The 16,532-nt window shown below is 40.5% G+C and overlaps 1 protein-coding gene across 1 annotated transcript in view; it reads left to right on the top strand.

Annotated features, from left to right (window-relative positions):
* Positions 1–1,833: 1,833 nt before the first annotated feature.
* The window catches only part of LOC124286543 (four and a half LIM domains protein 2-like), a 170,537-nt gene continuing 155,838 nt past the window's right edge, over positions 1,834–16,532 (top strand). The window contains exon 1 of the mRNA XM_046722913.1: positions 1,834–1,918. Coding sequence (XP_046578869.1) covers positions 1,883–1,918 — 36 coding nt within the window. The 5' untranslated portion in view covers positions 1,834–1,882. The remainder of the gene's footprint in view (positions 1,919–16,532) is intronic.

Raw genomic sequence — 16,532 nt, forward strand, 5'->3', positions numbered from 1 at the left:
AGAAAAACGTGACAGCTAAAGGTCTACTGAGATTTAAAGTGTGCGACCCATTGTTACTGTGTTCAGAGGTAACCCAGTGGTTAAAGCGTTCGTTCGTCACGCGGAAGACCCGGGTTCGATTCCCCACATGGGCACAGCGTGTGAAGCCCATTTCTGGCGTCCCCGGTCGTGATATTGCTGGAATATTGTTAAAACAAAACACACTCACTAATCGCATGAAAATCGCGCCTATATAGCGGGCAGACGTCAAACTGCCACAAAGAACAAGTATTATATGATTCCGGTTACATCACAAGCATATGGATCACTTCGTGAATATGACATATTGCCTATGCAGAGATAGATGTAAACACACTGACTCTCTTAAGGGTTGGCATCAGATAAGCTTTGTGAGGTTTTGCTGTTTATCAACGTCTCTTTGAAACAGTACAAATGCCGAAAAGATAACAAACTCTAACTCAACAATGGCCAACACAAACATTATATCACTGTCAATAGTTTTTACCCCTGCAATAGTTGTTTGTAAATACAAAAGCAGCCGTGAGTTCTGACAGATGGTTGATGCGGCAGACATCAGTCTGTGACTCACGGTAACAAAGGTACGTGCAAGGGGAGAGTGCTCCACATAGTTCTAATCTAATCGGTATTCGCCATTAATCAATTCAGCAAGCACAATCACGGTAAACCAAAAACTGTAAAACGGTTGAAAGTGAATCGAATTCTTCAATTTTTTCTGATCAAATCTGATACTGTGCAGGACGAAATGCATCTTTCGTGAAGATTCCATAAATATATAAGTCTAAAAAGGTTTAGTCTCTGAAAATAGATGATTTTGAAAGAAACAAGCAACTGCATACAAACTGAAATAAGCCCCAGTGAAATGGTATACCGAAACCTGAGGACAATCTAGACTTCATTCATTTAGGTCTATAGCATTACAGGGCGGTAGGGTGGCCTAGTGGTTAAAGCGTCTGCTCGTCACGCTAAAGACCCGGGTTCGATTCCCCACATGGGTGCAATGTGTGAAGCCCATTTCTGACGTCCACGCTGTGATATTGCTGGAATGTTGCTAAAAGCGGCGTAAAACCAGACTCACTCACTCACTATATGGCATTACAGTAAGGGTGAGCAGAAGGGAAAATAATATTGTTGGAGGAATGTAAGTTCGACAAACAATAAACGAATATCATGGTTTTCAAAAGACAAGTAATATCTTCGTTCAAAGATAATTCAATATCTTCTGTACAGTAACGATGAGTTTATAGTCTCCAGTACAAGTGCATTTCAATCCAAGCATTTCGCTCCCCATAAACACGTGTACGCACAAGACACATGTGTTTTACTTCCGTATATTCACAATTATCGAGAACTTGTACTAAATTATCCTTCACAAATAGTACTATTATGTACTTTAAACAAATAGAGACATCTGGACTTGTGCTAACAGCCAATGGCTCTGGCATTTTTATTTGTGACAACCTACTATCTATTACCATGATGAGATCACAAGATCTTTGATATAACGAAGACAAGTTCTGACTCACCCTAGTAATGACTTCTATGGGAGGCGTTTCAAACTGCACATACTTTTTTTCTTCTGAATTTTTATTAATAGCCTTTCTTCAAAAAGGAGGCGGAGAAAAAACGACCGTTTTTCGAATCAGTGCAAGAGTTATCAGTCAATGTATCAAATTTCGTTTTTTCCCAAGACCATGTTTTACTACTGTGGGCGAAAAATATCGCTATCATCGTTAGAAGACGCTCAAGTTTCTGGTGCTGCTGCTGTTGGTTGCTAGGCTGAGGATATCCATTCTGCCAGGTTCCCTCCGTGCAGTTCAGTTGAGGACGCGCTCTTGTACAGGCGGTGTGTGGAGTTACCATCATGGCGGATGTACGCATGCAGATGGTTGCACCAACGGTAAACCACGCATGTTTTATTGATCTTTCTCTTTGAGGGGAGGTAGAGATTGATTTTTGTCCATCACGAAATGTATAATGTAGGCAATTACGAGTCAATGTGTACAACCAAACTTAAGAATGGGTCTATAAAGTTCGCGGAGGTAATAAAACCCAAAGGGCAGTAGGTTCTAGATCGTTCAATATATGCTGGGCTTTTTTATTTCCAAAGGTTCGATGTAACAATCTTATTAATGTCCATCGTCACATTTCTAAGTAACTGAAGGGCGCCACCAGAGGTTTATAGCCATGACGTAGGTGTATGACGTATATGTATATTACGAGTCGGCGTAACGAGTTTAGTTCCCTGATAAAGGGAGGTAATTGCGTTGTAACTGATGATATCTCAATCATATGAACGTGCCCTGGGCGAACTGAAGGCAGATATATCATATACTGCGAGTCAGATTATTTGCAATGTAACTGGGGGTTAGCAGAAAGTATAAGAAGTCGATACGTTTAGTCGATAGTGACAAGGAATAGCAGGCATCGGTACTGACAAACCAAATTAGAATCTAAGATTCGAACCATCGGTTAGCGGTTTGTGGGAGTAAGAGACGCGACCAGACAGCAGATTGCAGAGACGTGGACCACAGAACCTTCTCGTACCGTTTAAGACTTCATTCAGAAATTCTTACGATCATAGTGTTACAGACTAACGCTTAGTCACTGAATATATATAAGTTTGATAGTAACATATGAACCCATTTAGATTGAAAAGAAGCCCAGGGAGATGGGAGATTCAGAACCTGAGGTTTCCTGAACCTGAGCCAATCACTTCTTGTTTCATATAGGGCTTTAGCATTGCAGGGAGAGCTAGGCAGTAGAGAAAATAATGTGGTTCAGGGACTGTGACACCGACTTATAGTGTTACACACCATCACCTTGTTTAAGATTGACCATGATAATGAAATACTATATTCTCAAATGTCTGAAAGAAGAAAGCTGAAACAGGAAATGAATTAAGGCTGAATGGAATTGTTAATCTGAAGTGTGCCTCAGTTTCTCCAGCCCTGCATTCTGTCTTTACTTGATTCATGAACCCCACTAGGAAGTTCGCTGTGTTGCTTCCCATGGTGGCGCCGGTATCCGCTGATGACTTATTCGAATTTCAGAAGCTCCGATTATGACTTTTGGTTTCTCTGAATATATGTTGTTTCCGTTTGTTCCGCCAAACGTACGTGGCCTTTACAGCTTTCGTTAAAGGTTGCTTGCGCTGTTGCCGTTAAAATAGAGTTCGAAGCTGCGAAAATCCATCCCACTCAGATACCCAATTGTCTTTTTTTTTCAGGATAAGCAAGACAATCTATCACCACGTGAATGTCATGTACCATTTTACGAGGTCAAGATACTTATCTCTCGATTATGACACAGGGTGGAATTTTCAGAGATCGTACTTTCATTGGCAATAATTCTCCCCAGACTGCAGGGTTAAAGGAACATGGTCCTTCAACTCCACTGCTATTCAAACCTGCTAATTTTGTATCCCAGGGATGCCCCTGATACTATCATGTATAGATGTATACTTGTATATTCTAAAACGGATCTACAGATACCTTTAACCTTGCTAGTTAGGATATACCGGACATTGTGCATGTGTTAAGTGTCCGGAGGTCTGGACTGGAGCTTGTTTAGTTCAGGCTGTAAACTTGGTTTAGGTTTCACATTCCAAACACCCCCCGAAAGACATTACCGTATCTGTTGAAACGTATTTATAGACTCTACTGTCGTTTATCTGAAAGCGGATAAAATCGGTGTTAGACGTACGTTTTCTCCCGCCAGTTGAGAAGTGCGTGTTTCTTCTATAGAACAAGTATAGAAGCGATTGCCGTGCATCCTGGATAGTACACATTGTTCTTGTTTTTCTGTGACCAATGAGATACAGAGACACTACGTATACCCTACCTGCAGTAGGAATTGGCATGGCTTACTACTCGTAAATATTAATTACGTACATGTATAATAGTCTTTTCAAAGATAAAATATATTCTCGATAACAATATATTTACTTTTTCACGCTTAACGAATCCACCTAGCAACTCGTACTGTCATTCATAGATCAGAGCTCCAGATAAGATTTAGCTAATGTGGGTACTGTACCCACTGTATTTTATTGGAGTGGGTATTATGAATGTTGAGTGGGTATTTCATTTTCCGTTACCCACTGCTTTCAAATATGTGCGTATGTGAGTCATTTTACACACCTAAGTATTGTGTCATTGAGTAAGTTAACTAAGCAGGTATGTTCTGCCTTATGTCATACCTAATCAAAACCAACTTAAATATAATGGAAATGATTTCATAAAAAATCAGTCATCGTATACTGACAGTACAACACTTGTCCTATACTAACAGTACAACTTGATAGCAATCGATGTCTTTTTCATTACGCAAGCGATTTTTATAAGTATATTCCGTACGCATTTGTTTTAAACTCTTTGCGTATCTAACAGTTTAAATGCGTAATTGGTACGCAACAATTATTTTTCAATGCGTAATTGGAAATTTTCTATGCGTATTTTACCCGGATACGCAGCTTATCTGGGCCTCTGCATAGATGATATTGTATCAGAGCGAAAGGTACACTTCTTCACTTGATGAACCTGCCCAGACCACGTTGATGGTAAATAGATGTCACAGAATCTTTATCTACATATTTACAGCAGCTCCAGGTAATAACCGCGAGCATCTGCCAAAATAGATTCCACTGGGCGTAACGCATTGAAAATTACATTAATGCTTAGACATAATATGATAAACTTGAATATTTCAACTTTCTGATGTTACGAACGCACATGTAAATCGAACGAATCGCTTTACCCGAACACCAATACTTGCACGAAGATTACCATCATGGAAGGTCAGGTGTTTGTTCGTTGCAACTGATCATTCATTATAAATAGTCTTTATAAACTTTGAAGTTGATGTTTTCCCTGTTTAAAAAAACCGCTTTGTGTTTTTCTTTATCTCTGGGATCAGGTCTTACGTGCACAGAGGGACCGTAGCATCTACCATTATAAGACGATGTACTTACGATATTCGTAACGCTTCGAGTAGGCGGAACCGTGTACAGGATGTTTTAACTTTGCGATCTCTTTTACTGACATGCTTCAATACTGCATTAGCTAGACTGACGGTTAGTCTCTGAGTATATATATAATTTTGATAGAAACAAATAATTCCTTTAAAACTGAAAAGAGCCCCAGTGAGATGGGAGATTCAGAGCCTGATGAAGTCTAGACTTGCTTCATTTACGGCTTTAGGGCTGCAGAAAGGATGGGCGGAATGGAAAATAATACGGTGAGACAGACTACATTATAACTAGCACCCCACAAAAACTTTTCTGGCGATGTATTAATCGGCGTCAGACACTTTCCCGAACTCCCATGAAAACAATTGTGTTACTCTTGCTAATAACGGCCGAAATATCTTGACATGCAGTTCTTATAAGATCGGGTCTCACTACACTACCACTACTGCTTTCGTTTATCAATATTTGAGTGAAAATAGTTGACTGAGATTATAACGTTTGTGGAAGTCACGGTATATTTAATCTGATATAACGAATGTTTAGTGAAGATAATTGTCAACTGAGGCAACTAATGTCGCCCCAAGTTTAACGCTACCTTGGTCCGGTAAGGCATTTAGGCACTTGGCATTGTTGGAGTAATTTGGCTTCAAAACACGTCATTGAGTTTGTAATACTTAATATGTCAGAAAAACACTCTGATTATATTGCTCCAACTCTGGAGGAGATTACTAGTTTACAACATCGGAAATAAAAATGTCCAAATGGTTTATGTGTAGTGCAGATTTATTACATTGTCCTAGCTGTTATATATTTTATCCCAGTTCAGTCTCGAAAATCCAATTGCTGACCTCTAACATGATTCCATGCGTTTGTCATACACATAACACTCTGTGCTTCTTTTTTCTCAATTCACAAGTTAGATTGCTAAGGCTACCCATATCCTCTCTATGAAGCAATTTCTCTTCTATGCTTGGTAAACATAACATCATGGTTATAAAAGGGATAATCACTTGTTGAAGATATATTGAACTTGACAAATTCTGCATGGCTGGGGCGCCAGCAATGATTTTCACTCAGTGGAGCCATGTCGGGATTCGAACCCCGATATCCAGCATGACAAACGTCACAATGGTTGGGAATGTCAAATATTCCGAGCCTAGATGTCTTTCAATACCGAGGACCATGTTCCACAAAACGATCTTAGCGTTAAGACCGCCGTAACTCCCTTTCTTCAACACCGACTTACGACAGTCGTAGCACTACGATCTCTTTGTGGAAGGTGTTATTCGTAATTCCCATACTTTGACCTTGCGATAGTAAGGCGTTAAGATCACTTTGTGCAAGGCCCCGGCCACATCAAGAGATCTCCGTGCTGCTAGTGACCTTACTTGCGACAGTCTTTACATTAAGTTCACTTTGTGCAAAGGCCCCGGTCCCTCCAAGAGATCTCCGTGCTGCGTCTGTCGCACATCATGGTTTAAGGTCGTTTGTGGAAAGTGTCCCAGGAATGTCAAATAGTACGGCAATACAATATATATCACAAGTTCAATTTGTTGTAGATTGTAGCGACAACCTAAATCAATAGCATGAGCCTATCTGGAGAAAAGGACTAACATCTTGGTAAGCATGTTAGCACAGGCGCATTATCTAGAACTAATCTGCACTCAAGGTTACCGATGATAGACACTAACACAGGCCGTCGTTGTTTGTTTACAACAAGTGGGGTTCAGGGAGGTCAGTGTGCATTCTCCGTCTCGGTAGATGTATAATTTTAGCTCATGCTTTGGTAGACTCATTTACCGACTTACCATAGGGGACCTATTTTTAGTCACAGGACTTTTATTGCAGAGTTTGTTCCCTTGCATTCCAGTATTATGGAATTCATGCAGTAAAGATAACGACTGAACAATGATAAGGTGCCCGATGGTCTGAAGATAGATTGAAGGATGGGCAAGTTGTGATAAGGTTTCCTTCTGTGAGTGAGTGAGTATAGTTTTACGCCGCCTTTTAAGCAATATTCTAGCTATATGACGGCGGGGGACACCAGAAATGGGCCTCACACATTGTACCCATATGGGGAATCGAACCCGGGTCTTCGGCGTGACGAGCCAACGCTTTAACCACTAGGCTACCCCACCGCCCTTCCTTCTGTGCCAACTGGAAGTGCCAAATATAACATGTTAGAATGAATATTGTGCCAGATATTGATGTACAGTTAGTGTTACTATGACGACAAGTATATTGCCGTTTCAGCGATTGTTTAAAAACATATCAATGTCAAGTTCTGAAGTACATGTAAACTGTATGTGGCCAAATGCCGATGAACAAGATGGATGGGATTGCACTTCAAGTTTGTTTACATGAGCAAGATGATTTCATCTGGACTTAGGTACCATACCCGTGCTTGTCTGTGTCACCAAAATGGAACACATCTGAGACCTGTATTACTTCGGGCTTTGCTCACTCTAGTCTGTCGTACAGACCCTGAAGCAAATATATCCAAGAAAGCCCATGCAAGTCTAGAAAATGTGGCAAGTCTAGATTTCCTCAGCTTCTGAAAATTAAGAAAGTCTCAGGGCTCCTTTTCATTATATTATTTTTTTTTACTATGAACTTTTTTCAGTAAAATATGTTCATTTCAGAGACTAGTTGTTAGTCCATGCTCACTCATGAAGCTAGCCTTGTTCCAAGGCTGTACTGTATGTCAAGCGCATGTGTGTGCAGTAATTCTATCCTCTAAAGAGACTAGTCTAGAGAAGCGCACAGTCTAAGGACGGCGGTCCGTTATTTATATTTCTATAGAAATGTTCATTTAAACTCTTGATTATTACCTTAGAGACAGAAGTTTCCATGCAATGATATAACCGGAATAGTTACAGATGTAGGTAGACATCAATAGAGGTCATTTTTTGATGGAATTTCTCATTGTTGTTTTTGTATTTGGTGGTGTGTGGTCCTGTGAGTCCAGGTCACAAATGAGATGAAGTTAAGCAACGTTGGTCGCGGAGAGTTTCTAGGACTTCAGTCCTGCCCCACAACGAAGCACACGTGACACATGTGGTCTCACCCTAGACAAGTGAATTTGTTCATGAACTGCTTCTGCTCTCCCAGCGGTGAATGGGTACCCGGTAGGATAAGTCATATGACTGGTAACTTTCTAACGCCATACAGGCAGCTTGGGTTATACAGGGTAATAATATGTTAATGCTTTGAGCATGCACAAGTGCATGGAAACTGGCGCTTTATAAATAGCCAATATTATTTACAAAATCTCTGTAAACCATTTTTGTCACCTATCACACCCTTACAATCGTATTATGTGTTGTTTGAAGTCCAAAGATTGTGTACGTGTAAAAGAAGTTGGCATGCATAACAGAATCTGAAGTGATTAGAGGGATGCTCACGATATCAATCACTGGTTTGCTTCATCCACGCTGGGTTATTTACATAGCGCCTTTAGACTGATAGCTTACTACTGAAAGCACCTTGAACAGCAAGAAACAGACTAGTAACGCCATCCTCACCTTGCAATCAGTCCTGCAACTCAATCCTCTGTTCAACAAAGGAACTATGTTACCAAAACTGCCAAGTGTTTATCTATGTTTCACTACACAAGAACATACATAGTCGCCACTACACACTATCTGCGGTATGTGTAATGTGCGCCACTTGGCAACGGCTGAAAAAGCAAAAGTCTTAAAATAACAAGTATAAACACCAAGCGTTTACTGCCATGTTTTTCCAAAGCATTATCAGCGTTCATCCCGCGTACACAGAGCTTGTCAATGGCGGAACGCAAAGAGGAAGCGAATCTGGCAGACACATCTATCCCAGTTTACAATATGTAAACGGAGAAATAATCGCTTTGACTGGGCGATTAACTGCTCTCCTGACAGCGCTCCATAACTACCTTGATGGGGGTTTCCGAGAAGAAACCCAGTAAAACTCTAAATCTATGCGTGCTATGACATAAACGTCATACATGGATACCGGCATGTTTGTGAGTTGAAACACTGAAATTGAGAGGGCATAATGTAAAAAGGCCATCCTTAAAAGGATCAGCACTTGGAGATTATGACAGTGGTGAAGATGTCTGAGTATTATACACAAACTGTAATGTATTAGGCACATGTCATGTCGGCGATTCATCACTTTACTGTGCGCTGTGCTAACGCTGGTGAAAGTAGTTCCGGTTGGAGATAGCGTGAAGAAATTGTAACTGTAAATTGCAAAAAATGTAATTCTCCTGGCTATTTTTTAAAACATTTTTTTCCTGTACAATGGTGACTCAGAGAAAAAACAGTTCAATAAAAGCTTCGCTTTATAAATCTCGTTGTAGTCATAAGTAATACATGACTGAAAAACCAACAGGCTTCTGAGTTCGGCTACATGGCGTGGTAAAAGATCACATCCAGAACACAGAGGACCTGGATTTCCTGTTCAAGTCCTCTACTGTTCTTGGAAACGTATTTTTATTTTGAGTGAGATTATTGTATTGCAAATTCCGTTGTATTGGAACGTTGACATGACACGGCTCTGGAATCAATATCTTACATAGATAGCAGAGACAGATTCTGATGTGACTATATGACTACGCTCTTGAAGCCGTAGCTTTGATAGATGTTAACATGGAAGCTACGATGCAAGGCGTCAACACGGCGCCAAAGTCTGTGATGTATGTTGTAAAGACGATTTTTGTGTTCAAATATGAGAGCGCAAGAATGACTCATGTTTTATGTCACACGACTATCGAAACCAAGGAATCGGATGGTATCGTCTGGCCTAGTCATGTACACTGAACTATTTATGGCATCACTTACCCTTAAAATTCAAGTTTTCTTTAACTCACCCATCAGGTTCAAAGTATCTATCTAATGTACTCGCCAGAACCTGTAGAGTGTTTGAGATCTGGTAATCTCGGTCTTATGAGAACTCCAAAGCGTTAGCTAAACTTATCCAGCTACCTTTCCTTCTGTTACATTGTTCCAGTTCCGTAGATCTTGAATTTCTGTTATAATCGGCTCTTACTACCATTAGCCTCCTTTTAATCAGAGTTAGAGATCTTTCTGCTCCAAATACATGATCTCATATTGCGTAGATCGATGTTCATACTCTCGGTGACTGCAGAGTGTCGGAGAGACACTGTTGAGACAGTGTCGGAGTATAAGTATCTGGGAACTGGAACTCTAACACTGAAGCCCTATACAAAAAGTGTCAACAACGTCTTCATCTCATGCGTAAACTGAGATCTTTTAATGTTAACCCATCTGTGATGTCATCTTTTTATGTAGCATTTATTCAGAGTATTTTAACATTTTCCTTCCATTGTTGGTACGGGTCTCTCTCAGTTCATCTCAAATCTAAAATAGACAAAATTGTTAACACTGCAAGTAAAATCGCTGGAGTCAGATTTGAATGTTTATCATCAATATATGAGCGGCAAATCGTGAATCAAGCTGTCAAAATCATATCTGACAGTACTCACTTCTCACTACTAAATTCGGAATACAACCTCCTCCCTTCAGGCCGCCGCTACAAAGTTCCAGTTGTGAAAACTAAGAGAGCCCGTACATCCTTTATTCCAAGTACCATATCTCTCTTAAACAAATGTGAAGATACCTAAATCAAAGAATTTATGTAAATATGTTTGGTATCTCTCTAATGTGTCAGTAGCTCTGCTGATGTAACACAAATTCCTGAAAAGGCATTAAAGTATTATTCTATTCTATTCTTCTATTCTATAGTGTGGTCCAGGCTCGATTATATAAAGACCAAAGTCATACTACCACTGCTAGCTTTCTATTCCTATAGCTTCTACCATTGCTTGTGCGTCTTTAATGTCCGAGGGGTGTCCAGAGTTTTACCTCGACTCACAATCATGGGGTTCCCGGGGATCCCCAGTTATTAGTTTGAAGGGTCCCTGCAGGCAATACGAGGGTCCTGTGAAGTAATGGTGTAGAGACCTGTATGTTTTGATAATGTTAGAGCCTGGAATGAATCATTGAATATGTGCACTGATGGATGGAATGTTGCACATAACCGCCTTGAAAGACACCAAAAACTTAGCAAAGTCCTACATAGGTGAGGTGAGGTGAGGTGAGGTGAGGTGAGATGAGGTGAAATTGGGTTTTACGTCGTGCTTGAGAATATTTTGCTCATATGACGACGAGCATGCATGTGTATGTGTATGTGCGGCTGCTTGTACTAACCCAGACTTAAGCTTGTTTTATAGTGCTAGCCCACTGTGATACCATGCCGCAGTGAAGCATGAATACCCCACTCAGACACATTATACTGACTCCGAACCGACCAGTCCTTGTTGTACCCATTAATGCCGAGCGCCAGGCAGGGACCAACAAGTACCATATTTTAACGTCCTTTTGGTATGACGCGATCGGGGATCGAACCCGCGACCTTCCGCTCTCCGGGCGGACGCTCAATCCACTACACCACGGAGGTGGTCTCCTACATATGTTGTGGGTACAGAAAATAATATCGTGCGTGCCTCTGGACGCAGTGACTTTTTTTCTGACTTCGAGTCATTTTTGACACATGATGTAACATGATGATAGCTGGGTTCACCATTTTGATCCTGAGACAGGTTAAAGCATACAGTGGGAACATGTGACGTCACCGACTCATTTAAAGTTGAAAACGATGTCCTCCACTGACTCCAGGTGTAAAGTCAGGCTTGTAGATTCAAGATGTTGGCTTGTTCTGCCTATTCTCCACATTTAGACCTCTCAGACTTCTTATTCTATATTCGACTCAAAACTGAACTCCGGAGCTACAAATTCGATACGAACGAAGACGTCATTAGGACTTTCTCGGGTCACGTGACAAAAAGTGGTTTGTCGGGATGGGTTAATAATGTTGGAGAAACACTGGACCAAATGTATTGAGATCATGTGTGATTGTGTTGAAAAAATGACTGTAAATACTTTTCATATTGTCCGGTTTTCATTGCCAGGCCAGGACGTTATGGGACAACTCGCATATAAGAGTTTTAGAAATATATATACACGAAATGATTTTCTCGAAATGCATTTCTTTGCACTGTAAGCATCACCCTGTACTCATATATACCTCTTGACCAAAGAAACTAAAACTTGACATGCTTGCCAACGGAGAAGGCATAAAGAGTATTCGGAGTACGTCCTTTAACGGAGAACATATGAAAGGCATTTCGAGTTCGGCCTTTAATGCAGAACATATGAAAAGCATTTCGAGTACGACCTTTAACGTAGAACGTATGAAAAGCATTTCAAGTTCGGCCTTTAATGCAGAACATGTGACAGGCATTTCGAGTTCGGCCTTTAATGCAGAACGTATGAAAAGCATTTCGAGTTCGGCCTTTAATGCAGAACGTATGAAAAGCATTTCGAGTTCGGCCTTTAATGCAGAACATGTGACAGGCATTTCGAGTTCGGCCTTTAATGTAGAACGTATGAAAAGCATTTCGAGTTCGGCCTTTAATGCAGAACATGTGACAGGCATTTCGAGTTCGGCCTTTAATGCAGAACGCATGAAAACATTTCGAGTTCGGCCTTTAATGTAGAACGCATGAAAGAAATTTCGAGTTCGGCCTTTAATGTAGAACGTATGGAAAACATTTCGAGTTCGGCCTTTAATGTAGAACATATGAAAAACATTTCGAGTATACGGCCTTTAACGACCATTAACACATAACGAACAAAAAGCATTTTAGGTACTTCTTTAACGCTGAACGCATGAAGAACATTTCCTTTACGGCCACCAACATCATCGCTCCGACAACGACGGTCTCCCAGTGACGCTGTGTGGAGCTGAATATGATACACGCGCCTGTACACATGCTGCATGGGGATAATTGCGAGGAAGTTTCACTTTAAGTCCTGATTGCCTCGTCCGATCATCCTCACTGTCTTCTTAATTAAATTTCATGAATTTAGTTGCCGCAGCAACAAAAGGCCGTCTCGACTGCAGTGCACACGTTGGCTCGTTAACGTCAGTAACTGCCTATATCGCTGTCTGAGTTGATCGGAATTGGTTCAAACTTATAATGACCTCTTTCAAACCTCGACGCTGCTTGCACAGAACTCTAGGGTTGTTTAACGTTCAGTTACACGTTAAGGTAAACTGGATTTACAACAACAAAGCGCAGCTAATATGCGCGTGTGGCTTTCATTAGTCAGGAGCAGGGTTTAACGATGTATATTGTTACTTAATAGGACCCAGTACACGAGAACGGGTACCAGAGGTATATAATTGTCTATCAGTGTGAATATATTAGTCAGATGAATCGAAACATATATAGATTCACGCAATAGGATGAACCCATTGATATTTTTATCTCTTTCCTCGAGCTTCAACCAAACTCTTTAGTGAGTGAGTGAGTTTAGATTTACGCCGCTTTGAGCATTACTCCAGCAATATCACGGGGACACCAGAAATTGGCTTCACACATTGTACCCATGTGGGGGATCGAACCCGGGTCTTCAGTGTGATGACATTGCTGCTTGGGTATCATGACATACCAACCTCATAGGTCTGAATGCGTGGATGTCAACAAATAACAGGTGTGACTAAGCCTGTTGCATGTGACGGCATAGGTACAATTTCACACACGCATGCACACGCACGAATCATGACATACCAACAACATGGATCTGAATGCGTGGATGTCAACAAATTACAGGTGTAACTAAGCCTGTTGCATGTGAGGGCATAGGTACAATTTCACACACGCACGCATGCACACGCACGCACACACGCATACAAACTGTTTATATCTTGAACATCAAAATTACTAAGTCTATTTTCAAGATGAATACAGATTGCGTGACCATGCTGCTCACGGCGCTCCAGTGGACATTCAGTGAAACAATTCTGTGGTCAGGACCTGTGCTTGTTTTGGTGTATGAAATGTTGCTGTTGGGTGATTTGTTCTGATATGAAACAATGATGTACTCCAAATATTCATTCTCTTGGAACGTTAGTGTTCGGTGTGATACCCGTGAAGATCCGGGATAGAATTGATCTTCAGTAACCCATGCGTGTCGAAAGAGGCGACGAACAGGATCGGGTGGTCAGGAGCGCTGACTTGGCTGACACATGTCATCGTATCCCAGTAACTGTAGGACAATGCTCATGCTGTTGATCACTGGATTGTCTGGTCCAGACGTATTTACAGACCGCCGCCATATAGCTGGAATATTGCTGAGTGTGGCGTTATAATCCATAATGTAATGACGCAAAAATATTTTCTTTTCATTTGTGGTAATTAGTGGTGGTCCGATTAATTGAAATAATCGAAGATTGGTCGCAGTGACTAAACGCCCAAGGAATCGATTGTGTTTTCTCATAATCGAACACAACCAATTTTGGAACGCTTGTTTGCATCAACAATATTTTACACAAGGTTGGTTTTGTCTGTGTCATTAAATTTACATTTAATAAGCACTACAAGCTCGTTCCAAGTCATGATTGAATTTATCTTAAAGAATCCAGGAAATCTGTGTTCCTAACATACTAATCATCCTTTAAATATGCGAAATTTGCCAATGGATTTTGTGCAATTTGCAAAAGACCCAAATTACTTCATGTTTTTTTCCTTTTTTGTGTGTGCATTAACAAAGATAACAGGAACATAATTTTGATAAATGACGCAAACCAATTATTTTCGATGATTGATCGGTTGTAATGAACCAATCATCAATTATAAGATTTTAACCAATTCCCAACACTAGTGGTAATATGTGCCGGCTATCCTTAGGTCCTCTTTTGGTCCATTATAGTCAGCTGTATCGGATGTATCCATGCTGTCCTTGTTTAGCCACATATAAATGACGGGATGTCAAGATTCGACGATCAGTCTGTAATTAGCCGATAGTCGGTATTGTAAAGGAGGACGCACCCGCCAAATGATAAATGTTATACTATATTTTCTAGTAGCAGTATAAGTTAGATAGAATTAAGATATAAATTTAGAAAAAGATCTTGTTCCTTTGATATTGTCTTGTACGAGAAATGCTTGCAACTAGAAGTACATCAATATACAGTGCAAAGTAACATCATTTACGTGTAAAGTCCTATATCTTTGAACATTGCATGGAAGGTTCCAGCCTGTGATCGCTGTATACCTCTGTGATACGCGAACGTCAACTATGTGTAAATTACAAGATATTGCATGCTAGCTTTTGACTTGCTCAGCTAGTTGAAAGAAACGGAAGTGACGTCATTGAACAGATGGCCTGCCGTCATTTCTTACGACGCGCACTAAATTCGACACAACGCTGAACCTAGCGCTGGTTGTGTAATTAATTACCAAAACACACTTTGTGCCAGACTTTCTACTCTACCTTAGCGCATATCGATGGAACCAGGTGCCTGCAATGGATTAGATTTTGGTATGCTTTTATGGTGAAGTAGCTCCGCATGCGATCGTAAACCTCGCCATCATGTTAAAACCACGCATCCCTGCCGTCACTGTCCCTGGCAGTGATTGGGTGTGGGGAGAGGATTTGGTGTTACATCTATTATCTAGTTTGAAACATCGTTTATTGGTTGTACGGTATTTAAAGGTCACATGCAGCGTAAATATCTTAAAGAATCCAGGAAATCTGTGTTCCTAACATACTAATCATCCTTTAAATATGCGAAATTTGCCAATGGATTTTGTGCAATTTGCAAAAGACCCAAATTACTTCATGTTTTTTTCCTTTTTTGTGTGTGCATTAACAAAGATAACAGGAACATAATTTTGATAAATGACGCAAACCAATTATTTTCGATGATTGATCGGTTGTAATGAACCAATCATCAATTATAAGATTTTAACCAATTCCCAACACTAGTGGTAATATGTGCCGGCTATCCTTAGGTCCTCTTTTGGTCCATTATAGTCAGCTGTATCGGCTGTATCCATGCTGTCCTTGTTTAGCCACATATAAATGACAGGATGTCAAGATTCGACGATCAGTCTGTAATTAGCCGATAGTCGGTATTGTAAAGGAGGACGCACCCGCCAAATGATAAATGTTATACTATATTTTCTAGTAGCAGTATAAGTTAGATAGAATTAAGATATAAATTTAGAAAAGATCTTGTCCCTTTGATATTGTCTTGTACGAGAAATGCTTGCAACTAGAAGTACATCAATATACAGTGCAAAGTAACATCATTTACGTGTAAAGTCCTATATCTTTGAACATTGCATGGAAGGTTCCAGCCTGTGATCGCTGTATACCTCTGTGATACGCGAACGTCAACTATGTGTAAATTACAAGATATTGCATGCTAGCTTTTGACTTGCTCAGCTAGTTGAAAGAAACGGAAGTGACGTCATTGAACAGATGGCCTGCCGTCATTTCTTACGACGCGCACTAAATTCGACACAACGCTGAACCTAGCGCTGGTTGTGTAATTAATTACCAAAACACACTTTGTGCCAGACTTTCTACTCTACCTTAGCGCATATCGATGGAACCAGGTGCCTGCAATGGATTAGATTTTGGTATGCTTTTATGGTGAAGTAGCTCCGCATGCGATCGTAAACCTCGCCATC

The sequence above is a fragment of the Haliotis rubra genome, unplaced genomic scaffold (assembly GCF_003918875.1).
Source record: "Haliotis rubra isolate DU_JTF1 unplaced genomic scaffold, ASM391887v1 Scf386, whole genome shotgun sequence".
Classification (NCBI taxonomy): Eukaryota; Metazoa; Mollusca; class Gastropoda; order Lepetellida; family Haliotidae; genus Haliotis; species Haliotis rubra.